General features: G+C 37.7%; 1 protein-coding gene across 2 annotated transcripts in view; it reads left to right on the forward strand.

Moving 5' to 3' along the window:
• Positions 1-26235, forward strand: part of FGD4 (FYVE, RhoGEF and PH domain containing 4) — a 140799-nt gene that overhangs the window by 85470 nt on the left and 29094 nt on the right. Inside the window, exons 4-7 of one of the 2 annotated variants that reach the window (XM_082665694.1) lie at positions 4375-4882; positions 20457-20546; positions 22524-22669; positions 23127-23283. In XM_082665694.1, the coding sequence (XP_082521820.1) occupies positions 4375-4882; positions 20457-20546; positions 22524-22669; positions 23127-23283 (901 nt within the window). The remainder of the gene's footprint in view (positions 1-4374; positions 4883-20456; positions 20547-22523; positions 22670-23126; positions 23284-26235) is intronic. The other variant, XM_082665695.1, reaches the window with a different exon arrangement.

Raw genomic sequence — 26235 nt, forward strand, 5'->3', positions numbered from 1 at the left:
CCTGTCCCATCTCTTCTTTATGACCCATTTTATTTAATGTGGGTCTTCTGTATCCATTCCGTCTCTGTTTCCCCTCTCCCCATACCCCTGTACTGTACTAGGATTGTGAAGAGATACTGGCAATAACAAAATTCATGCTAAATTTCCATTCGTATTTATTAGCTATAATTTTATATTCTTTAGTCCTGACGGTTCACAAAGGTAGCCGAAATGTATATTTCTCACTTAAAGATAAAAAAAAGCTCACATAAGTTGCTTTTCTACTTATATGACACTCAATTGTTTTTTTCTTAGAATTCCCATCACTGACTTAAATAGAATTTAAAAAAAATTTTATCAGAAGGATTTTTTATATATCACCAAAAGTCTGTATATAATTAAACAGTATGTATAACTTCACTTTCATCCTTGAAGCCAAATATTTCCATTCATTCTAGTGTAATATTTGGGAATGGTTTCCCATTAGGTGATTTCAATAGTTATTTGCAGGGTGCATTATTTATGTAATGAATCATAGCTTAGAAATACTTTAAGATCTTCTGGAAATTGTGACCAAGTACAAAACTGCAGTGTCCCTCATTTGTGAGACTATATTTACTAACAAATTCTAGAGAAAAGTAGTTTCTGTTCTTAATCAATTATGGGAACTTGAGTCATAAATATTTAAACTTCAACATCTCCCCCTCAGAAGTAGGATTTTTAATACCTTTTATATCTTAAATTATAGTAATCTTTCCTAGAATGATTTATTTCCATTGAAAATTCTTTTGTTTCTCATGGCAAGTTGATTCAATAGCATGTTTGCAGATTCCCAGGGCCATGTCCAGTGACTGCATAATAAAAGGAGGGGATGGAGCACTGACCCCTATCCATAGTGCATGCCAGAGCCTGTATCCTCAGATTTGGGGGTAGCTTTGGAAAGCCCCGAATGGGTCAGTATTCCAAAGACTGAGTCCTCTGATCCTCACTATTTTTGGTAACCCACTGTTTGTATTCCTCCTCTCCATACACAAAACATGCAGTTTTTCCATATCAACTTTTTTCAATATATTTTTCCAAATCAGTTTTCTTTCACTCTTCCAGCGTTAACAGATTCAAAGTCATCTTTTGATGCAAAACTTGAAGGTTGGCTCTAAGGAGAGATGTAATGTATGGCTAAGAGCAGATAGGATGTAATGTGAGCATTTGGGCCAGTCTGCTGAAGGGATGTTACCTGTGGCAGAGTCCACTGCCAGTACGAAAAATAATTATATGTTTTTAATGAGGTATTTCCAGTAGGAACAGGCCCTAAAAAGTATGGGTTAGTGTTGCATTGGATCTATAGGACTTGAATGGAAGTTTTTATTCCTTGTTCAGTGAGGTCCATGTGCCTGCAGTGTGGCTGTCCGATTTTACCCCAGTTATTACAGCTTAAACTAGCACTTGGTGGAATAGAGGGAGATTCTGCAGGCTCTGATTTACCACAGTAAATTGACAGGAAGAACCAATGTCTGTTCCAGTGGGGTCATGTAAGACCATATGGCACTATTAAAACCTTACCCATGCGTCATAGTTTTGCTCTTTGCAATAATCTAAGTAGCTCTGGTTTATTGCTTTCGTTTTTTTGTGTGTGTGTGTGGTACGCGGGCCTCTCACTGTTGTGGCCTCTCCTGTTGCAGAGCACAGGCTCCGGACACGCAGGCTCAGTGGCCATGGCTCACGGGCCTAGCTGCTCCGCGGCATGTGGGATCTTCCCGGACCAGGGCATGAACCCGTGTCCACTGCATCGGCAGGCGGACTCTCAACCACTGCGCCACCAGGGAAGCCCTCTGGTTTATTAATAGGAGTGATTTGGAGGATGTATTTGGAGCAAGTGAACTTTATTTATTTATTTTTTACTGTGGTTTATTATTCCATTTTTTGTTTTTGTTTTCATTTTTTGAGAGTAAGAGAAACTAGGATTTTTGACCTATGAAAGACTTTAGGATTTTAGAAGAAGTAAATAACATTTTCTCACAAAACTGAACATTGTTTTTTCCCAATGACACTGCAAGGCCAACTGTTTCTCCCCATGGTTTGTCATCTACAGGAATCTGCTACTTATTGGTTGAACCACTGCTTTTACTAAACCTTCCCTCCCCACCTTATCCTATACCTCTCCACACACACACATATCCCCTGGATATCACTTATTACAGGAAATTCTTACTTGTCATCCAAAGTGGTCCTTTCCAAAAATCCTAAGTAAGTCCAAAGTTTGGTTCAGAGGATCTGCTAAGGATCTTTCCACTGTGTTGCTGGACACTGATGTGTTCAGGAAAAGGAGGGCAGTTTGATTCAAATCTTCAAGGACTTTTGGAGAAATTAGGCCTAAGGTATACGCTCCTAGAAGGCAGATATCAGCGGTGGAGTGTGTCACATTTACTTATACTGACAACCTCCAACTTTTATATGACATTTTCCCGTACCAGATTTTTCCTTTCCTTCCTGTGCTGATAAACATTACTGTGTCTTTTTTCTTCTCTTATTGCTTTCTTACTTACTTTCTTACTGTTATTCCCTGTTCCCGTTCTCCAGTCCAGATCAGCAGTATCTGGGAGGAGTACAGTGAAGGGAGACAGTAACACACATCTCAGCATTGTCCATGGACCTTTCTGCTGTGCCCTTTCCCCACATCCCTCATGAGCCCTCACCCCATAACCTCTGCTTGTGCTGACGAAGATGCCAGCCCTGGACTTTCTTCCCACTTTTTTTTTTTTTTTTTTTTGGTGGTACGCGGGCCTCTCACTGCTGTGGCCTCTCCCGTTGCGGAGCACAGGCTCCGGATGCGCAGGCTCAGTGGCCATGGCTCACGGGGCCTAGCCGCTCCGTGGCATGTGGGATCTTCCCAGACCGGGACACGAACCCATGTCCCCTGCATCGGCAGGCGGACTCTCAACCACTACGCCACCAGGGAAGCCCTCTTCCCACGTTTTGTATGTGGCCTGCTCACCTGTTTCTCACTCCATCCTTCCTGTTCCAGTGTATTATTATAATGTGGGGTTAAGACTACAGAATTTAGAGTCAGACTTCACGGTTTGAACACGGGCTTTATTATTTGTTAGCCACGTTACATTGGCCCCATTATATAAGTTTCTAAGCCTCAATTTCTCTATTTGTGGGGTCCCTATTTTGGAATTATTATCAGTATGAAACAAGATAATCAATGTAAAGGGCTTAATGTAGTTTCTGGCAGTTAATAAATGTTAGCTGCTATTATTGAATTACTGTCATGATCACTATCACGATGAGTTATTCATTGCTCCTCAGCTATTTATTGAGCACTGTCACATGTCAAGTGCTGTGCTCAGAGGTGGGGATAAAGCAGAGAACAAGACGAGCACATTTTGTACTGTCACAGAGCATTAGTCTGTTTTAATTTTTTCTCCTCATTAGGTCGTAAGAATCTCTTCAAGACTGAAGTCCAGAGTTTTGTGTTTGTCCTCACTGGAATCCTAGATTAAAGTACTATATAAATATTTCCATAGGAACATTGTAATATATTGGCAGTTAAATTCCAACATACTATTAGGATTAAGCCTCTTTGAGGTGACGTCTGAGCAGAAACCTGAATGATGGGAAGGAGTAAACCACACCATTGACTTGGGGAAGATTGCCCTGGACAGAGAGAATGGCAACTACAAATACCCTTAGATATGCACATTTGCTTATTGGGGATGGGAACAGCAGGTGACTAGTATGACAAGAGCACAGTGAGTGAGGAGAGAATAGCATTTAATGAGGCCAGGGCTAGTGGGGGCTATAGTATATAGAGTCTTATAGGCCATGATCAAGATGCCAGATTTACCTTCAAGTGTTTGGGCAAACCCTGAGAGTTTGATCTTTGTGGCCAACTTGGGAAGACTAGATTGAAGGGGATCTGTGTGGAAGCAGAGAGAGAGACAAGTTAGGAGGCTATGGAAACATGTGCAATAAAATTTTTGAGAAATGTGTTCTGCTTTCCAAAGAAAAATAACCTTTGTTTCTAACCTGTCCATAAATTGAGGGCTAACTATACTTGTTTTTAAAATGTTAAGAAAGTAAAAATCGTGGGATAAGATGGCCTTATTAAATATTTCACACATCTAAGTCTTTACTAACTAGCTATATTAATAAACAGCCCAAGGAAATGTTTTCAACCCTATACGTAAAGCTCAGGCTTATCTTTATTTAAATGTTTAGCATCCTAAAAGACCGAGAGTTACTCTGGAATATTCTTACCTATGTTTCTAAAACCATCAGAGGGGAAAAAAATGTCTTCACTAAATATCCCTAAACAGCTAGAATAAATTTGTTTTTATTCTAGAACTTGTCCATGCCAACATTTTCATACTTCCTTTGTATTTTATCTTTTAGCTCATTATCAAATTACAGTGATTTGAAAAAAGATTCTGCTGTGAACCTAAATGCTCCTAGAACCCCGAGAAGGCATGGATTGACAACCACACCTCAGCAAAAACTCCTCTCCCAACACTCACCACAGAAGCAGGGAAATGATACAGATCAGTCTCAGGTTGCACAGACTTGTGTGGCTAACGGTATGGTAGCAGCACAAAACCAGATGGAATGTGAGGAGGATAAAGCGGCCACTCTTAGCCCAGATACTCCTATTCAAACTTCTGAGCCCTTGCCCGATACAAACTTAGTGAATGGAGAAAGACAGGAAACAGCCACAGACCCTGCATCCCCCACAACAAATGACTGTGATGAAAATGCTTCTGACAGTAGCTGCAGGACTTTACATGTCGGCCCACGGCTCCCCCTGGAAGAAGGAAGGGCAGACACAGAAGCCAAGGTACAAGAGAGGGAAGATGGAGAAAGCCCCCTAGAACTGGAACAGCTGGACCAGCACCATGAGATGAAGGTAAAGCATAAGTAGGAAGAAGCACTGACTTTTTTTTTTTTTTTTTTTTTTTAATTTAGGCTGTACCGGGTCTTAGTTGCGGCACGCGGGATCTTCGTTGCAGTATGTTTAGTTGCGGCATACGGGATCTTTAGTTGCGGCATGCGGACTTAGTTGCGGCATGCGAACTCTTAGTTGCGGCATGCATGTGGGATCTAGCTCCCCGACCAGGGATTGAACCAAGGCCCCCTGCACTGGGAGCACAGAGTCTTACCTACTGGACCACCAGGGAAGTCTCAAGCACTGACTGACTATTCCACTATGGTTTGAAAACTATTTTATAGCACTTATGTGATGAATAAGTCAGATCACCCATACCACTGGTTGAATAGTTTTCAAGCTCTAGCTGATGATGCATGTTTTCCCTACTCTGAGGAGATATTCCACTTTTTCTTCTATGTAATTTCTGTTGATCTCTCTATTATGATTTCAAGATTCAGAACAGTGTGAAGACTTTGATATAGGAAAACCACAAACATACTGTTTTTACTTACATTGGAAGAAAATGTTCTTTGTTGCCCAAATGTTAAGGCTGCATCCCTAATATTTATGGTCTAAGTAACAGGAAATTATATAATGCTGAAGATCATCTTGGTTCATAGTTCATTTATAGAAGAAAAAACAGTCCCAGGAAGCTTAAGTGATTTTCCAGGCTCACAGTAAAAGCCCAGACTCCTTGTGTCCTGACTCTCAGGCCGGTATTGTGTCCTGATGCAAGAAGTCACAAGTGTAACTGCCTAATTGCAGGAAATGTCAATGAATGCAGCGGCCATGAGGAATAGACTAGAGAGAAGTGAGACTGTGGCAAACTAGAAGTTCATTTCCTTTCTAATCAGAGCAGCAGTTTGATGAACCACCTGAATGGCATTTCTGAGCTAACGAAGAGCTGATTTGCTGGTGAAATATGTTCATAATCTACCTGGGCTATAGCAGAAACTTTTATACAATTTCAGTAACAAGACGATTGCATTTGTATTCTTTATTCAGGTCAATATAGTGCTTTGGAAAGATCAATAAATATGGCTTTTACAAAGCACTTGGAATGTCTTGGAATGCATTATCATAGCATTCCCTGGAGTGGGGAGTTGTTGATAATTCTGAAGACAAGAAAAAAGTTTCCATTGTTTAGTCTCTCTTATATATTATAAATAACAATCTTTGTAGGAGAGCTGATAATTGAAAATCGGACAATTATAGGAAAATTTGTAAAGGATAAATCCAAGTCCTAAATCTATTTAGAATTTTTTTATGATGCTGTATCTTAAGTGGCACTAACATAGCCAGAAATTCAAAAGGACTGATACTAAAATATTAGATTAAAAAATGATTGACTGATGTGTTCAGAACTTTAAAGTGAAGTCTGTCTTATAGTTCAATTTACAGTGATCCTGAAAAAAATCACAACTAGGCAAAGAGCCAGTAGCTTATTTTCTTCCAGTTAGTGAATTAATTTTAAATGCTGACTCAAGCAGAGAAAGTTTAAATAAGGAAGTGAGTGGGAGAAAGTGAATCATACTTGGTAACAATATCTGAAACATTAAAGAAACAGGACTTTGCAAAGTGAATCTCTTTACATCTTGATATAGTAGTAGATTTTAGTGTCTCTGTGTTTAAATCACAGTGAATGGAAAAGAAGTTTAGAACCAAGGAACTCAAGACTCACATCTGTCCTTTTACACTTGGAATGATGCCACCAGCAAGTATTTGTAAAACAGTAAGAGCTGTTTTTATTAAGAGAAATATTTTAATTGGTGATGATGCTTGTGGTTGCTGGGTACTACTTTTTTTCCCATGTCATATATTATTATGTATACATTTTCATAGATGAGTCTTCTTTGGTTTGGGAGAGACTTAATAGGGCTTCCTATTAAATTAGTGAGACATGGAATAGTACATCTGGTCTTTCTCCTAATGGGCATTTAAGCAGTGGTTGGCACATGCTATATGTGGGAAGAAAAAGGAAATTTTCTCTGCAGAGCTGTTGATCTAAATACTACATGAGTCTCCCATCCAAAAACGAGTATTAGAATATAATTTCTTCATGGTAACAATGTGTTCTCTTTTGCTGCTTTAGAGTAGCAAGCATTAGTGCTTGTTACATTGCCTTTCCTTGTTCCAAAATGCAAACATAAATGTTAGCAGTGTTAAGGTGATAAGTTTTATGTTAAGTGTATTTTACCACAATTAAAAATAAACTTAAAAAAATTTTAAGTTAGTAATATATAGTAGACTAAACAATTGGAACCAGGAAATCTTGATGCTACTTCTTATACATCCACTAACCAACATTATGACCTTGAACAAATCAATTAAATCCTCTAATTAAAGGGTTCTAAAATTCTTTAGTTGAAGAATATAAACTGAGTCTGATCTTAAGTCTCTCCTTAGTGATAATAATATAATAATTCTGTGCTGTTGTATGTAGGTATATTCCTTTGTTAGCATAGCCCTCCAGATTGTCAGCTGCTTCTTAAACCATCTAATGTGTTGAACTTCTAAGATTTCATGGAGTATTTTATTCATGCAGACAACTGAAAAAAAGTTACCTCAGTCTTTATATAACTTGATATAGAGGTTTACATCAGAATAGTCTTATTGGCTTTCATTTAAACCAGAATTAAATTTAACGGACATTGTGCACCAGGAGTGGAAGAATGAGGGATTGGGGGATGGAAAGTGGGGGTACAATAGAATTGCAAAGATAGTTCAGGAAAGTAGATACATATTAAAATATATCTTGAACAATCATCATTAATAATTGAGTACAGACTTGAAAGTAGTCTCAGCTTGTGTAACTCTTTCACTGATTATCTGATGTATTTTGATCAAGAATCACTTACAGTGGTGAATATAGAATACTGTTATTTTTACCATGTAAAAGATAATACCTACCTCATTGAAACTGTTGACTCTACTATACTTTAGCAAAGCAACACTTTTCCAATGTTTAAACTTTTTGCACCAGTGATCTAAATATAGCCAGACACCTCAAAGTAATCAGATAATTCTTTAAAATCTCAGAATCAAAGAAAAATTTTAGCACCTTATGATACCTTTAGTTTTCAGCCACAATGTGTTAATGGTATCTTTAAATTAAGGTTAATCATGTATTACAGTAGATTACAGATTGAAATCTGCTAAAAGGAAGATGTCATTGGGTGAGCCAAAAAGTTTGTTAGGTTTTTTCCATAACATCTATACAATATTATAAGGAAACATACTAAAATCCGTAAGGTACAGGAAAAGTAGGGGTCAACGACTATCGTAGTGTGTATGCATGTGCGCGCTCAGGGATGGTACTTGAGGGCATCAGGGGATAAAAACAGTATTATAATTCTTGTTTGTCATGATGAATTTGGGTTATCATAAATAGCTTAAACTATATTAGGAGATTCAGGTAAATGGGTTAGAATGAATTTCATTAAAAATAGTTATTTTTTCTCAGATTTGTAGGCTTCAGTGGGTGAGCTTTAGTAGAAATGCACTGTGTTGAATGCTGCACTCATCAATTTGTGCCGTGGAAATGAAAATTTCTCTTCACGGTTTTCACGAGTCTTTTAATATCCAGGTTATATTTCCATGGGTTGATTGGTAGTTTTTTCTGAGATTTATTCAAAGTATTTCCTTCCTCTGTATTTCATACAGCAAGCCAAATATCAGTGTGTAGATATGCACTTTTTAAGACTAATGTTTATATAAATAACAAATCTCTGTTATTGCCAACATAAGCTCAAAGTAGCAATGTATTAAAACTATAATAATAGCAATTTTATCAAGAATGTAAAAGAAGCAGATTTTTAAAAAGTTAATCTTTCCTTTCACCAAAAATGAAAGAAATTATGTAATGAAGTTGGCAGATAGATGAAGGTGGTGTCCACAATGTAGAGACTTATAGAAACATATGTTTTTTAAAAAACGTAAATGTTTATTTCCTGCTTATTTCTGGTTTTTTAATTGCTATTTTACTTATTATGTTTTTATATAAGCCTTGAGGGTTTATGACTTTTGAACATACTCAAAAGTTAAGAAAGATAATTATCTCCTAGAGGAAAAAAATGACGGAAAAGCACATTCAGAAGTAAGTTTCAGGACTTCCCTGGTGGTGCAGTGATTAAGAATCTGCCTGCCAATGCAAGGGACATGGGTTCGAGCCCTGGTCCAGGATCATCCCACATGCCGCAGAGCAACTAAGCCTGTGCACCACACCTACTGAGCCTGTGCTCTAGAGCCTGTGGACCACAACTACTGAACCCACATGCCACACCTACTGAGCCCACGTGCCACAACTACTGAAGCCTGTGTGCCTAGAGCCTGTTCTCTGCCACAAGAGAAGCCACCACAGTGAGAAGCCCACGCACCGCAACAAAGAGTAGCCCCCACTCGCCGCAACTAGAGAAAGCCCACGCGCAGCAACGAAGATCCAACGCAGCCAAAAATAAAAATATATTAATTAATTAATTAATTAATTTTTTTAAAAAGAAAGAAAGTGAGGCTTGATTTAAAAAAAACAAAGAAGTAAATTGCAAACAGAAAACCAGTGGTGTAATACAAGTTAACTCACTTTTCCTTTTTCCTTCAATTTCTCCTAAGTTTAATTGTATTTCTTAAAATTGTTGATTAATTTTATAGGGTGTAATATGAGATATCAAAGTTTTCTGAGAGGTAAAACATAATGCTTACTTTGCTCATCCATTTCTTATGATGGGCTACAAGTCCTTTTTTTATAAAGCTTTACTTTTTATTTTTTTAATTAATTTTTGTTGGAGTATAGTTGATTTACAATGTTGTGTTAGTTTCTGCTGTACAGCAAAGTGAATCAGTTATACATATATCCACTCTTTTTCAGATTCTGTTCCCATATAGGTCATTACAGAATATTGAGTAGAGTTCCCTGTGCTGTATGGTAGGTTCTTATTAGTTATCTATTTTATATATAGTAGTGTGTACATGTCAATCCCAGTCTCCCAATTTATACACCCCCCCCCCCCCGCATAAAGCTTTAAATTTCTTTTGGTTCACTTCTTGAAAGATAAGGGGACAACTGTTGAGGTCTTGTTAGATTTGAAGGCAAGTATTAAATTACACCTCTGTTTCTTCTTTTGCCAAATCAGCTTTAATTCCAAGAAAGTGAAAGGCAACACAAGCGAAGAAATTATCCAGCTTTACTAATCGATCTTTCATTGTTGCTAGTATTGTAATGACAGCTCCAACTAAAGTCGTAGGCATTTTAAAATGATGTGTAGAATAATGGAAAAGTTTCCTCACTAACCATGTGGATAGTTCATAAATGCCTTGAGGGTAGCTTTTCATTATTCAGTTAGAATTGATGGGGAACTCAGAAACTTCTTTTTTTTTTTTTTTTTTTTTTTTTTGCGGTACACGGGCCTCTCACTGCTGTGGCCTCTCCCGTTGCGGAGCACAGGCTCCAGACGCGCAGGCTCAGCGGCCATGGCTCACGGGCCCAGCCGCTCCGCGGCATGTGGGATCTTCTCAGACCGGGGCACGAACCCGTGTCCCCTGCATTGGCAGGCGGACTCTCAACCACTGCGCCACCAGGGAAGCCCCAGAAACTTCTTTATGTTGTGGTGACTCCGTTTAGTATTTTGGAAAGATATAAGAAAGAAATGAGAAAAAGTGTGCTTCAGAGAGCCTGCACCTGAATAAAACCACCTATTGTTCACTTTAAAAATTCAGTATGCAGGCTCACTCTCCTTGGTGCTGGAAACAGAAATGAACAAGGCAAGCCCTTTCCACAAAGCCTCAGTCTGCTGAGGGGAGAAAAACATAAGTAAATCAGCATGATATGTTGCAAAAAGGGCTTGGGAAACACAGATGAGAAAAAAGCTGTGCCTGGAGGAATGCTGGTGAGGGGCAGGCTGCTGAGAAGCAGCAGAATTGGGCTTGAAGGAGGAGTGGGAGGTGCTGGTGGTCCAGAATAGGCAGTAACAGGGAGGTAGGGAAGATGATTGCATCTAGGCTGAGAGCAGGTGTGAGAAGTAGAAACAAGAGGGTAGCTGCCGTGTTTAGGGGTTTTCTGGTCTCATAATAGAGGCCAGAAGGGCTAGTGAAATGAGTGTGGGAGTAGAAGGATAGGCTTAAAAAGAAAAGGTAAGCTAAGGATAAATTGCAATGGGTTTGTGTGCCTAAGCTGTACTTTTTCCCCTGAAAACAATGGAGACTTTTTTTTAAAGATTTTTTTAAAGTCTGAATAAAAATTAATAATCCTTATAGAAAATCAAGAAAATGCAGCAAAGAGTAGAGAATACAAAATCACTCATAGTTCTACCACCCAGAGAAAAATGCTTTGATAGCTAACATTCCAGCTTGTTTTTCTCAGCTGATATTTAAAAAAAATATATGTCAGTAGCATAATGTATGGTCATTCTGCATCCTGTTTTGTAGGATTAAACATAGGTATTTTCCCATGTTATTTCAAACTTTCCATAAGCCTAATACTATCTGGCCTAAGAGGCATTTAATTAAAGCATGGAAGTGACATGATTATACATCTGTGGGTTTTAGAAAAATGACTCAGATGAAAGGAAAAACAGATGGAGCAGGGAACATGGTTAGTAAGCAACTGTTGTAGTCCAGGTGTGAAAGGAAGAGGTCCTGGACGAAGCAGAGGGTTAGGGCAAGGGAGAGAGATTGCTGAGAACTGCGTGGCTGGATGTAGAGAATGAGTCATGTTCAACTCCGAGCTTGGATGAAGAGGCAGACGGTGTACCATTTACTGAACTACAAGAGAATAGAAAGAACAACATATTTGGGGGGCAAAAAAATTAATTGGATTTAGACATAATGAATTTAAAGGACTTGTGGGATGTCCAGGTAAAGATACCTAAAACAAAAATGGAATATTCTGGAGACATTATGGGTTATTGGTTAAGGATGAAAGCTTTAGAATTAAGAGATGAGTTCCAATCCCAGCCCCATTACTTCCCAGCTATGTGATCTCAGACACTGCACTTTAGTATAACTCTGCAGGCCTTGGTTGAGATGACAGACAAGAAGGAAAGTGATTGTGTTTGGAATGAGGGGAGGGAGTAGAGTTGCTGATTAGGTTACTTTTATGCTACTCAGTTTATGGTACCTGCAAGACATCCATTTGGAGATATTAATTAGGCAGATGAAATATGGATCTGGAGCTCAGGAAAGAGGGTAGGAATGTAAAAGGATGTACATAAGCATGTGATTAATATTGCCGAAATAGAATGTGTAGGAACCAGAAGAAGGCCAAGAACTGAGCCCTAGAGAGCACAAGCATAATCGAAAGGGGAACATAGAGATTTGTCTGAGAGGGGAAAGAAGAAGAGAGAGCAGTGTCATGAGAACCACTGGGGTTGAGAGGGTGGGAGACGGTGGGGGGGTGGTATTGGTGAGCTTGTGAGGATGGTAATCATTTAGAATGTGGAACTAGAAGTTAACCTGGAGACCTAGGCCTTTACTGGCACATTATAGCTAAGTAGCTCAGTAAACCTGGGTATTCAGATTAAATACAGTGAATCTATATTGCACATATACTGTGTTCAAGTCACTGCAGTAAATTCAAAGAGGAAACTACCAGTCGAGAAGGAGGATTAAGATAAATAAATGACCATTACTTAAGATATCATGGGGTAAAGGGGAAAGGAGAGCTCAAAGATAAAGCCAAGGTTTGGAGCATGGCTGAAAGGGTGAATTACCTGTTGTTAGCAGAAATGGAGAACTCAGGCAGAGTCTGGAAAGTCAGGTGCCTGGAGGTCACAGGGTACACAAAGATTCAGTATGGGTGTGAGAGAAAAGGAAAGGTCAGATCTTGAAAACACAGTGGTTGTTGTATGTAGCGTAAAAAAAAAACTAAAACAAAACAGAGTGATACAGCATAACCTGGTGGTCAGGAAGATAGGCTCAAGAGCCAGACTCTCTATGTTTGAATCCCAGCTCAGCTACTTACCAGCTATGTGGCCTTGAGCAGGTCACTTAAACATCTCTGTATCTCAGTTTCCTCATCTGTAAAATGGAGGTAATATTACCTACCTCATAACATTTTTACAAGGCATAGATCATTAAATAGTTGTAAAGTACATAGAACAGTGCCTTGAAACAATGTGAGCTGTGTTTGTTAAATAAAACATAAAATAAAAATCCTGTTTCCTCATTTGTAAATCTAGATGAATAGATTCATGACCTGAGATGTCCCTTAATAGACCAAAATTCAACATAGCTTACCTGCTGAAGATCCCAGCCCCTCTCTCTCAGTTCTATTTTAAACTAAGGTGCTCCCTTACAGGATACACAGAGATAAGTTTGCATGCCTCATGCCATGTGAGGCACTCACTACTGTGTACAAAGTTTTGACTCTGGGGAATCATCACCAGAAATATTTATGTGACCTTATTACTTTGATATTCTGCCTAGGCTTCGGATAGTTTAATTCAGTTATTGATTGTGAGTATATATTACATTTTCTTGGTGTCTGATCTTTAATTTCTGCTAAACCCAAAGGACAGTTTAGTCTAATATATACTAAATTGGGTGTAAGAAGAGCAAAGTTCTTCTCTCTTTGCTGTCACTTCCTGTCTGATCTTGTGCAAGTAACCAAACTGTCTCAGTGCAGGCTCTTTCTCCCTCCTCCCCACCCTCTCTTAAAAGGATGTAATTTAAACCTTCAGATTAAAAGCTCTCACTTGCCTCTTCTCCTCTTTCGAATTGGGTAAACAGTATAGAGGACATAGATTTGAAAAATATTGGTGCTGGTCACAATTAGGCTTGGATTTTGCTCCCAAAGCTTCCTGAAGGATCATGTTAAAGTACCAGACTGTTTATGCTTGTGACACTATATTATGCAGCAGGGATAGGAATAATGCCTGCATGTCATAGTGGGCGTTCTCTTTTTCTTGTAATGTGAACCTGGTGATAAATTTCTTCCTGATTACAACTCTTCCCTGAGACCACGTGACCTTACTTATGGCATTATTGCATGATCTTAATAGAACACAAAATCTGTGTTTTGTTCCCTTAGCTTTTCATTTTCTTGTTCCCCAGATCCAGGGGGAGTTCTCTTAGTTAAAAGGTGGTAGCAGAGTACGAACTTTGTTTTCACAGACCTGCATTGAATCCTAGCTTAGTCACTTACTAGCTGTGTGACTTTGGGCAGGTTACCCAGCCTCACTAGGACACAGCTTCCTCGTCTATAAAATGAGGGGATAACGCTACCTGCTTCACAGGAGTATTAAGAGGGTTACATTAGATAATTCATGTGAAGAACGTAGAATAGTGCCAATAAATAGTGGGAGTTGCCCCTGTCACTCACTTATGATATAACTTCCCTTGATTACCTTGCTCTTCAGTATACTGAGAAAGAATACTGGAATGAAGGTGTCTAACACAAAATTAAAGATTTTAAGTTGTGTTTTGAGATGATAGACTAATTATGTGACATTTAAATATCATTGTGATCTAATTTTTAATTATCACCTGGAACCACACTGAAGATTTTGATGTCTGTAAATACATTAAAAAATGACATATCAAAATGTTGGTGCATCTCATGAATTGTGGTACAAAATCAAGTGTTTATTTCCTAAGTTGACTCATCTTGCTATGAGAGAATGGACTTTAGGGAATGCAGGGACACATACCTATACAAAACCACATCTTCCTTCTGCATGGTAGAATACAGTTAACTGATGACAGATTTGGATAGAAATTCCGCACGAGCAAGAAACATCCATTCTGGTCCTATAAAACATGATAATTTATATAGATATTATTTTAAATATAACATATGGAATATGTTATAAATATACATATGGAAAAGGCTATAAGAACTTTTAGTAGTTTTGATTCAGTGTTTTTAGGGGAAAAACTTCCTGCTTAAAATGAAATCACATGAGAACATGTATTGAAGAGTTATAAAGCATAGTATCAATATCTGATTCCTTTTTAAACAGTTTAAGATTCTGCCGTTAAAGCATCTTTCAGGAAACAGTTACTCACTGGCATTTGTGAAATTCTTTTCAAAATATCTACTCCCCTGCTTGGGGTTTTGAGACATGTGCAGGGCGTATGGCACTAAGATTCTGAAGAGTTAATTGCTGGCTCCACACAAGCATTTTCTGCCTATACAGTTAATGAACTCTGAGAGCTGCTCTTTGTCCTGGCTCCCGCCATATGGAAGAGTCATGCCAAAAGGTCTGAAAAGACCTGCAGGAGCTGGTGACATCTGCAAGGAAGGAGGCAGAACTGACACTGCAATGCTTCATGTGCCAGTGGGTACAGTGACTAATAACTAGGCTGACCCTAACCCAAGTGAAAATGGAGCAGGTCTCTACGAAAAGATTCTCAGAGGTATAAAGGTACACAGTAATAGCCTAGGAATGCATTAAGCAGAGAGGAGCAGGGGAAAATAAATTGTATAGTCTATTAGTGTAAGAGGAGTGTATCTTACTTTCTCAGTTCTGATAGTTTAGGTATACTCTAGTATATTTTTGTTTGAGGCAATACTCTGAGAATCAGCTTTCAATAGAGTATATATTTGCAGGTAAAAAAAGAAAGAAAACCAATCCCTTTATTTTATAGAGGAATATCAAAAGTAAGATACTTTTTAAATAGCATAGTTATAATTATTTTGAAAAGTCAAGCCTGTGTATTCAGCTGCAAAAGAATCCAATGGGATTACTCATCAAATCAGTATTGTGTAACCATTATTGTTTTCCAAAGAATCACAAAAATAAATGACTTCTTAGTAAAGTGCTATTTTAAAAACTATCAGGCTACAGCCCCAATGTACCAGCAGCTTTAAAACTACTTTGTGCATTATTTAAGCATAAGTCTGATAGAGTAGTTGACCCTGTACATTATAGGTAAGTTTCAGAAACTAAACTAATTTTTTAAAATTTGGAAGCCATCATATTGTTACATCAAATATGACTGAATTTTTTATACCTGATAATTATTACTAAATGCTAAAAAGTCTGCTTTAAATAAAATTTATGTTGGAAAAATAATCAGTATATAAATTAAAATGCACATTCCATTTTTAAGTGGATAGTTGGTATTTTGTTAGTCTGTTCACTTGTAGGCACTTAATACAATCTTGGTTTTTGTTGCAAAGAAGGGTTAGAATGAGAGCCAACTATTTACTGAAGAGTTACTCAAAAATCACATACTCTCTTATGTGAATAAAATCTGATTCATTTGGGTTCTGTGTGAACTTGGGCAAGTTTCCTGGCCTCTTTGAGCCTTGGATGTCTTTTTTTAAGCTCTGGAATTTTGTTTTGTTGTGTGTGTATACTACCTATAAAATAGGAATAATAATGGCACCCATTTTATAGACTTGTAAGGACCAATCAATCTGTGTAAAATACTTTTAACAGTCTGGCATATAACAAGCAATGAGTGAATAATTGTTAGCTGTTCTTATTATGGTGATGCTATTATGGTTGTGATTAACCTAAAGAAAGGCTCCATGAGTCTGTGATGTCCTCACTTCCACCACAAAATCCCTAGTAACTTTTCACAAACCTTATATGTGAGTGATTAAACCATATGTCAGCAAGTTTACTTTGTGTTGACTTTGGCAAGGTCAGGGACCTAATGTTAGAAGACCATCTGTGTGGAAGAAATATAGCTTTTACTAATAACTGCTGGCATACCCTTGGATTTTGCAAAATATGACCAGGATACCCACAATTTGCCACGTTCAGCTAAAGTATAATTTGCGGTCAGCAAAAAGATTGTTTCTTAGAAGCTTCCTATTTAAGATCTCGTAGGATATGGAAGACCTCTGGGGTGACTTCATTGCATAGCAATAATAGACATTATGACTTATTGTTTAATGAATTCTCTGACTTACAAAAGATGTATTATTTTATCATGGCACAAAATCTGCTGGATTGTTTTCTTTAAAGATATTAGCTAGAACTAGAATTAGAATATACAAAAGAGTATAGTGGGTCAAAAAGATATCTCCACTATTAGAATAAAATGAAGGGCTTGAAAAGAATGAACTACTAATAACAACTTGGATCGATCTCAAATGCATTTTGATAAAGCAAGACTCAAAAGGCACATGCTGTGTGATTTCATTTACATGACACTCTGGAACAAGCCAGATCAACAATTACTAGGAGCTGGTGGTGGAAGAGGAGTGGGGTTGACTGCAGAGACCTAAGAAAAGTTTCGATAGAAATGTTCTGTATCTTGATTGTGGTGGTGGTGACATGATTGTAACCATTCATCAAAACTCCTAGAACTATTCACCAAAAGGGTGACTTTTACTAATTGTAAATTTCATCTCAGTAAATCTGGCTTAAAAAACCAAAACAAATGGCTGTAGTGTTGGTGCAGGTCAGTATTTCCTGTGAGTGTGTAGAACAGCATATCACTTTTTCTGAAATGTTGATGTAATTCTTATGTATTTACTTATTACACTTAATTACATCTTTGAAATTCACATTTTTAGTTCATTAAGTATTTTACTTCTCTATAAATAGTGATTGTCTAAAAATTTCTTGAAAGTTTATCAGTTTCATGGAATATACTACATATGTTTCTTAGTATTTAAGTTTTTTATATTAATCAGGATGCTACAAATAACACCAATATTACTCGACCTGGCTTAAACAATAAGGAAGTTTATTGGCTTCATCTCTGTGGTTATGGGATGGCTGCTTATAGCACTCAAGACTACATGTACCCTCATTTACGTGGAGCAGCAAAGAGAGATCTCTTTTTTCATGGTTCTTCCTAAGAGTAGGGAGCCTCCTTTTCCAAAGCTGCCAGTGCATATTCCCTTGTGTCTCATTGGCCCCTGAACCTATCGCTGTATACTCCTGCGTGTGACACCATTCAGGGCTCCCCTTTTGATCTGTGGATAAGGTCAGTTTCCCCAAAGAAAGGGCTACATAGTAGGTAGACGCACTAACCAAATCTGGATACCATTAAGAGATAGCGGGGAAGGGATGCCAGGTAGGCAAGCAACAATGCTAGTACTTTACTCTGAGTTTAAGTTAAACCAAAACTTTGACTAATTATGGAATTTGACTACTACATAGTTGTTTCTTTTAAAATATTTATTTGGCTGCGCCGGGTCTTAGTTGTGGCACACAGGATCTTCGTTACTGCATGCGGGATCTTTTAGTTGCAGCATGTAGGCTCTTAATTGTGGCATGCGGGATCTAGTTCCCTAACCAGGGATCAAACCTGGGCCCTCTGCAATGAGATCGAGGAGTCTTAACCACTGGACCACCAGGGAAGTCCCGATTACTACATAGTTCTTATTTCAGTGTTTCTGAGACCACAAATTATTTAAACGTATTATATTACTTTACCCTAAAGACTTCACATAAAAATACCTCAGTTCTGTAAGAAGCAACGTGGTAACTTACCACGTTAGAACATATATTGCATATAAAGCATAAAATAGATGTCATATGTGTTTAACACAATGAAGCATTTATACAACTTAATAGCATTTTATACATAGTTTAAAATGTAGCATTTACACAAATCAGACACTGGTTTAAAGTACACTTTGGTCTGCTTTGGTACTAAAGTTTTTACTAAACTCTTATTATATTTCGTAGTCTCCTAGAATGAGAAAAGTATTTCAGTAAAGTAACTAGGTAGAAACAACTCTGGATGGTACGCAGAGTCTGGATTTTATCCTGTCAGTGAGAAGAGTTCTATTGAAGAATTTTGGGTTTTCCTATGGGAACTAACATTAGGTGAGCAGAGCAGAGTTTTTGTTCTGTTTTGTTTTTAAATTTTATTTGTTTATTTATTTTTTGGCTGCGTTGGGTCTTCGTTGCTGTGCGCAGGCTTTCTCTAGTTGTGGCGAGCAGGGGCTACTCTTCCTTACGGAGCACAGGCTCTAGGCATGCTTGCTTCAGTAGTTGTGGCTTGGGGGCTCTAGAGCGCAGGCTCAGTAGTTGTGGTGCACAGGCTTAGTTGCTCCGTAGCACATGGGATCTTCCTGGACCATGGATCGACCCTGTGTCCCCTGCATTGGCAGGTGGATTCTTAACCACTGCTGTGCCACCAGGGAAGTCCCCAGAGCAGAGTTTTAGAAAAATTCCTCATAAGATAGTATTCAAGGTGGGTTAGAGCCAAAAAAAAATAATGGAATCAGTTAATTGGGCAACTAACTATTGATTGGCCTGGGCTTGAGATAAGGTATGAGCAAAACAGGGTGGCAGTCATGAGAGCTTAAAAGATGGATGCTAAAGACAAAATGCCATGAATAGGAGTTGGTGGCTGACTGGATTTTGTGGTAGGGAACTAAGCTTAAAGTAATTTAAGTCAGCTAACTGGAAAGGGATGGAACCATTGCTAGGATGGTAAGGTTGGAGGGTGGTGGTAGAATGGAGATTTTACAGAAATGATGAGTTTGGTCTTAGATTGACAACATGTCAGAGTGGTAATAAATGTCCAGCAATAGTTAGTCATGTGAGACTGCTTCTCATTCATTCATTCAGTGATATTTTATTGAGTGCCAGTGTTTTATTGAAGCACTGCAGTAGATACAAGAGATGGAGCAGTTAACAACGAAAAAATGTTCCTGTCCTCATGGCACTAGCAAGGTTATACAAAGATATTTAAGAGTTAAGTAAATACAAACTGAAGAAATATTAAAGTCTAGATTTAATTAAAAGTGATATAGATAGAGGGAGGTGGGTGCGAGAATAGGTGAAAGATTAACAATGAGTTGATGTTGGATCTTGGTGATGGACACATGGGGGTTTGTTTTACTATTTTCTTTACTTCTATGTATGATTGAAATTTTCCATAATAAAAAGTTTTTTTAAGGTAAAAAGTTCTGTGCATAGAGCTAATAATTAAACAAGATCTTTGAGAGAGTGATAAAAACATGTCCAAAGAGTAGCCTGAGAGAGGTGGGGGGAAAATGAGGAAAGTATAGTGTCTGGGAAGTAAAAAAGATAAAAGAAGTTTCAAAGAAAAGGTGGAAGATAGTGTTAATCGATACAGAGATCAAAGACGTTATCATAGATTAAATCTAGCTGTTTTCTAATTTTGTTCATTTCTGGTTGGATGTTCCTTGATGACTGAAAGGAATTGGGTACCTGAGAAGCTTAGGAAAACTTTTGATGAAACCATTTTTTTTAATCAGTTTTTTAAAAGTTTTATTTATTTGCTTGATTTTGGCTGCATTGGGTCTTCATTGCTACAAGTGGGCTTTCTCTAGTTGCTGTGAGTGAGGGCTACTCTTCATTGCGGTGCCCGGGCTTCTTATTGTGGTGGCTTCTCTTGTTGCAGAGCACAGGCTCTAGGTGCACGGGCTTCAGTAGTTGTGGCTCGCGGGCTCTAGAGAGCAGGCTCAGTAGTTGTGGCACACGGGCTTAGTTGCTCTGCGGCATGTGGGATCTTCCCGGACCAGGGCTAGAACCCGTGTCCCCTGCACGGGCAGTCGGATTCTTAACCACTGCGCCACCAGGGAAGTCCTTGATGAAACTATTTGATAATATTTATTACTTGAGAAGTACTGTACAAGCTTTATTTCCTGATATGTGAATATCTGTTCTGTTTTCAGGAGACTAATGAGCAAAAACTTCACAAAATAGCCAATGAACTTTTGCTTACAGAAAGAGCTTACGTCAGCCGACTTGACCTCTTAGATCAGGTAATATTTTCCCTTTCAGTATTTTATTTTTTGGCATTATACATCATTTTAACTTAGTAATTTAAGTGTTTTAGAAACTGCAAGAAGGACCTAGCCATTTTTGGCAAGTGAAAGCTACTTCCTCAAGGAGATCTCTAACATTTTCAGCTCTATCAGTGAATTCATTAGGTATAAAGTTTTCATAATTCATAAAAAACAGATTGAAGGACTCTCTGTAGGAGTCACAAAATGCATTTATCTGTGTCTTTCAATCCTAAACACTACTCTGTTTCTTGCCCACTTACTGTGATCCTGAAGGCCGTGTTAGTAAATAGGAGATTCTGATGCTGGCATGAATACATCACTGATTCTTGTCTCACTTGCTGTTGTAAATGATCTGAATTCCTGCAGTCATAGGGCCAGAAGGAATTTTGAGAGTTCGCTTGTTCGGCCTTGCATAAAACGTTCAAAACAGTGCCAGGTGTAAATATTTGTTGAATATGTGAAAAACATTTTGTACTTTCATCATGGTAGATGCTTGTGAATCATCTCAAATATACATTTGCAAAGAAAGTTTTAAAATGCATCATTAAGAATAACTGTTAAACATGATGGCCTCTTAATCCTGTTTCAGTGATAAAAGATCAAGATAATTGGTAGATTGTCTGCTGATACAGACTCCTCTTATTAAAAGATAAAGTTGCCAACTTTGAGTAAATTAGTTGCAAGAAGATGTCCCGCTACTGCAGTTGGAAAAATGGAACTTCGTGGGAGCAGGCCATCCTGGGCACACCTTTTTATCAGTTCCTAGAGCAGACTACATGCCTGTTAGGGTGAGCCTTAAGGGTCCGGATTAAGACTTGTGTTCTCTGAGATAATGTGTTTGTGACTCAGATACTCATTTTCCAAAGAATTTCGCCATAAGTCAATCAATTCATGTTGGTTTGTGCCTTTGAAACAATGTTTCTCCTCATGGTGATTACAGACCTGAAACTTTTAGGTATTCCCATAGTAGAAATGTGTTTTTTCCACTTACCAAGTTGCACTTTTTTTTTTCTTTCTTTTTTTTTCCATCCATATTATCTTGTCAGCTACTGTTGCTGACCTTCTAGAATTTAATCATAATTACTAAAATATCCTATTGGAGTCTCTAAGGACATAATTTGGTATTCTTTTTGCCTCTCAAGAAAATGCAATGGAGGTGAATTTAGAAAACAAACAACCATCTGGACATTATGAAAGAACAGACCTCCTTCTGCCTACATTTAACAGAATGGCAATTAAGAGGTATAGTAGCCCTACTAGAGTAGAGCTAAGACCGCAAAATTTTTTTTACTGTCTTTAAGATACCTGTTATTATGTACAAGAGAAGATCTTTTGATCCTCATTTCTGAGTTTTAAGTTACCATGCATTATTATTTACTAAAGCAGGAAAACATGTGAGAACTGAAATACTCTTTTGTTCATGCATTGACCACGTATTTTTTAAGCACCTTTTCTACTGTGAGAAGTAAATCACAATGTTCTACCTCCCCAAGGTGTGTACAGTTTTAATAGGGAAAATGAGATACATGCCAACAAATTATAATAAAGGGCAATATGTAATATGTGCCATAGAAGTCACTCAAAATATAAAGAGGAGTGGAAAATACCACAGTTATTATGCATCTGTATAGTTTTCCATCTTTTAACTCTACCTATGGATAGGAAGGGTAAATCCTGTTACCCTCAACTGGAAATTCTCTGGAACAGAAAAGATTAACATCCCACAGATAGAGGCATAGCCTAGGTTAGAGTCAAAGCTTCCTAATTCTAATTCCTGGTTCTTCTTAAAGCATATACTCACTCCTACATTTCAAAAATGATTGATTTCTTGAATCACGAACTTTTCCATTTATTCAACAAAAAGTTACTAAGAGCCCACTATGTGCCTTAGCACAGTGCTAGATGGTTAACCAATAACTTTGAAGTAATGTTTGCATTAATTCTCTTATTCAGGTATTTTATTGCAAACTACTGGAAGAAGCAAATCGAGGCTCATTTCCAGCAGAGATGGTGAATAAAATCTTTTCTAATATTTCATCAATAAATGCCTTCCATAGTAAATTCCTATTGCCAGAGCTGGAGAAAAGAATGCAAGAATGGTAAGAGGCGTAGATAGCAAATAATATATCTAAGGCAGTCATACTAGAAGCTGTGTTATTCAGCTGTTAACTTGAAATAATAATGCTACACAGAGCTGTAAACAAACATTTACGCAAAGTTTTTATGTTAAAGATCACTGAAAGACCGTGTGGTACATTTTTGTCTTTAGTTGAAAAAGGTTTCATCTCTCCTTTCCAAGCTATAGTTTGATTAGTGGAAACAAGATATTAAGGGTAATCTGGAGCTTCAAGATTTCCAAGAGTAAAGCATCTCTCTTTACTGTGTTATTCCTAAACTCCGTGTAAAAAGGTGCTTTTTCGCTTTCTCTCAATCTCACAGCAAAGTGGATCTGACAAAGCACAGGGTACGTGTAGAAAGTGATTACTTCATTTGGAGTCCTGTTAATTCACTCATTCTATAAGAAATCTTAACAACTTGTTTCTATGTTTTATACAGGGAAACTACCCCTAGAATTGGTGACATCCTTCAGAAATTGGCCCCATTCCTTAAGATGTATGGAGAATATGTGAAGGGATTTGATAACGCAATGGAATTGGTTAAAAACATGACAGAGCGTATTCCTCAGTTCAAATCAATAATTGAAGAAATTCAGGTAATAGGACTCTTTTGTTCAAGGCTATAATTACTTTTTCTGTACAAATCATAAGTTCTTCTAGATCTAAAATTTAGATTGAGAGATTTGAGACACCTGGCCAAATTCCATTCTGGTCTGAATTATGCAGAAATCATCTCTGCAAAGTTAAAATATTTATTGAGCACGTGCAATATACTGAACAGTGAATTCTCCATTTGCTTTTGAGGCAAGGAAAGTCTGGCTTTATCAGGGTCCACATTAATTTACAAAGTAAGTTCCCATTCAGCTCTGTGTCTCTCTTGCTTGCTTTCAGAGGTTGAGATGTTGGAATGACTATAAATGAATATAAAGAATGATTGATATAAACCCTGACATTTTAGAAACATAATTACAGTTGATCCTTGAACAACGTAAGGGTTATGGGTGCTGATCCCCTGTGTGTTTGAAAATCCCAGTATAACTTTACTCAGCCCTCCATATCTGTGGTTATGCCTCATGGATTCAACCAACCATGGATTAGTACTGTAGTACGCGTTTACTGAAAAAAAAAATGTGCATATAAGTTGACCTGTGCAGTTCAAACCCATGTTCAAGGATCAACTGTATTCTGTTTTATTTCATTTTGGGGTGTTTTTTTGGTCATTTTATATATGTGTCCTGACTTTTAAAATTTCATCAAACCTGGATAATACATTTTAATAGTATCATAGTAATTTCTGTTTGATTCTCTAGTCAAAACTTTTAATCATTTCTTCTTTGCTGAAGTTTAAATATTGAAAAGGAATTCTTTAGATCACATAAGGTTATTTGGGTGGGGATTCTTTTTTTTTTTTTTTTTAAGATGTTGGGGGTAGGAGTTTATTAATTTATTTTTGCTGTGTTGGGTCTTCGTTTCTGTGCGAGGGCTTTCTCTAGTTGTGGCAAGCGGGGGCCACTCTTCATCGTGGTGCGCGGGCCTCTCACTATTGTGGCCTCTCTTGTTGCGGAGCACAGGCTCCAGATGCGCAGGCTCAGTAGTTGTGGCTCACGGGCCTAGCTGCTCCGTGGCATGTGGGATCTTCCTGCACCAGGGCTCGAACCAGTGTCCCCTGCATTAGCAGGCAGACTCCCAACCACTACGCCACCAGGGAAGCCCCTGTGTTACATAAATATTTTTATATGTTTTTTAAACTCATTAATATAGTGATATGATTACTGTTTTGTACAATTTTATGTCTTTTAAAGAAGTTAAGAGAATATTAAAAAATATCTATACGCAGATCAATGTGATGCTGACAACATCAACAAAAGAAAAGACAAAAACCACATGATCATCTCAATAGATGCAGAAAAAGCATTTGATAAAATGCAACATCCATTCATGATAAAAACTCTTACCAAAATGGGTATTGAAGGAACATATCTCAACATAATAAAAACTATTTATGAAATACCCACAGCCAGCATAACACTCAATGGTGAATAGCTTGAAAGCCTTCCCACTAAAATCTGGAGCAAGACAATGATGCCCATTCTCACCACTTCTATTCAACATAGTATTTGGAAGTCCTAGCCACAGCAATCAGACAAGAAAAAAGAAATAAAAGATCCAAATTGGAAGAGAAGTGGTACAATTGTCATTATATGCAGATGACATGATGCTGTATATAGAAAACCCTTAAAGACTCCACACAGAAACTACTAGAAACTGATAAATGAATTCAGCAACATAGCAGGATACAAGATTAACATACATAAATCTGTTGCATTTCTTTACACTAACAATGAAATATCAAGAAGGGAAAGTAAAAAAATAATTCCTTTTAAAATTGCAGCCAAAAAAAAAAATACTTAGGAATAAAACCTGACAAAGGAGGTAAAAGACTTATATTCTGAGAATCATAAAACATTGATAAAGGAAATTGAAGATGATTCAAAGAAATGGAAAACTATCCCATGCTCTTGGATTGGAAGAATTAATATTGTTAAAACAGCCATACTACCGGAAGTAATCTACAGGTTTAATACAATCCCTATCAAAATACCCATGACATTTTTTACAGAGCTAACACAAATAATCCTAAAATTTATATGGAACCATAAAAGACCCAGAATTGCCAAAGCAATCCTGAGGAAAAAGAACAAAGCTGGGGGCATAACCCTCCAAGACTTCAGACAGTACTGTAAAGCCACAGTAATCAAAACACTGTGATATTGGTATAAAAACAGACACGTGGATCAGTGGAACAGAATAGAGAGCCCAGAAATAAACCCACACACCTATGGTCAGTTAATCTTCGACAAAGGAGACAAAAATATACAATGGAGAAAAAACAGTCTCTTCAGCAATTGGTGTTGGGAAACCTGAACAGCTGCATGTAAATCAATGAAGTTAGAACATACCCTCCCACCATACACAAAAATAAATTCAAAATGGCTTAAAGACTTAAATATAAGACATGACACCATAAAACTCCTAGAAGAGAATATAGCAAAACATTGTCTGACAGAAATCGTACCAATGTTTTCCTAGGTCAGTCTCCTGAGGCAATAAAAATAAAAGCAAAAATAAACAAATGGAACCTAGTCAAACTTATAAGCTTTTGCACAGCAAAGGAAACTGTAAGCAAAATGAAGAGACAGCCTATGGACTAGGAGAAAATATTTGCAAGTGGTACAACCAACAAGGGCTTAATTTCCAAAATATACAAATGGCTCATACAACTCATAACAAAAAAGCAAACAACCCAGTCAAGAAATGGGCAGATGACCTAAATAGACATTTCTCCAAAGAAGACATACAGGTGGCCAAAAGGCACATAAAAAGATGATCAACATCACTAATTATTAGAGAAATGCACGTCAAAATTACAGTGAGGTATCATCTCACACCAGTCAGAATGGCCATCATTTAAAAGTCTACAAATAAATGCTGGAGAGGATGTGGAAAAAAGGGAACCCTCCAACACTGTTGGTGGGAATGTAAATTGG

This window comes from Grampus griseus (assembly GCF_964374135.1).
Source record: "Grampus griseus genome assembly, chromosome: 11".
In the NCBI taxonomy this organism is placed as follows: Eukaryota; Metazoa; Chordata; class Mammalia; order Artiodactyla; family Delphinidae; genus Grampus; species Grampus griseus.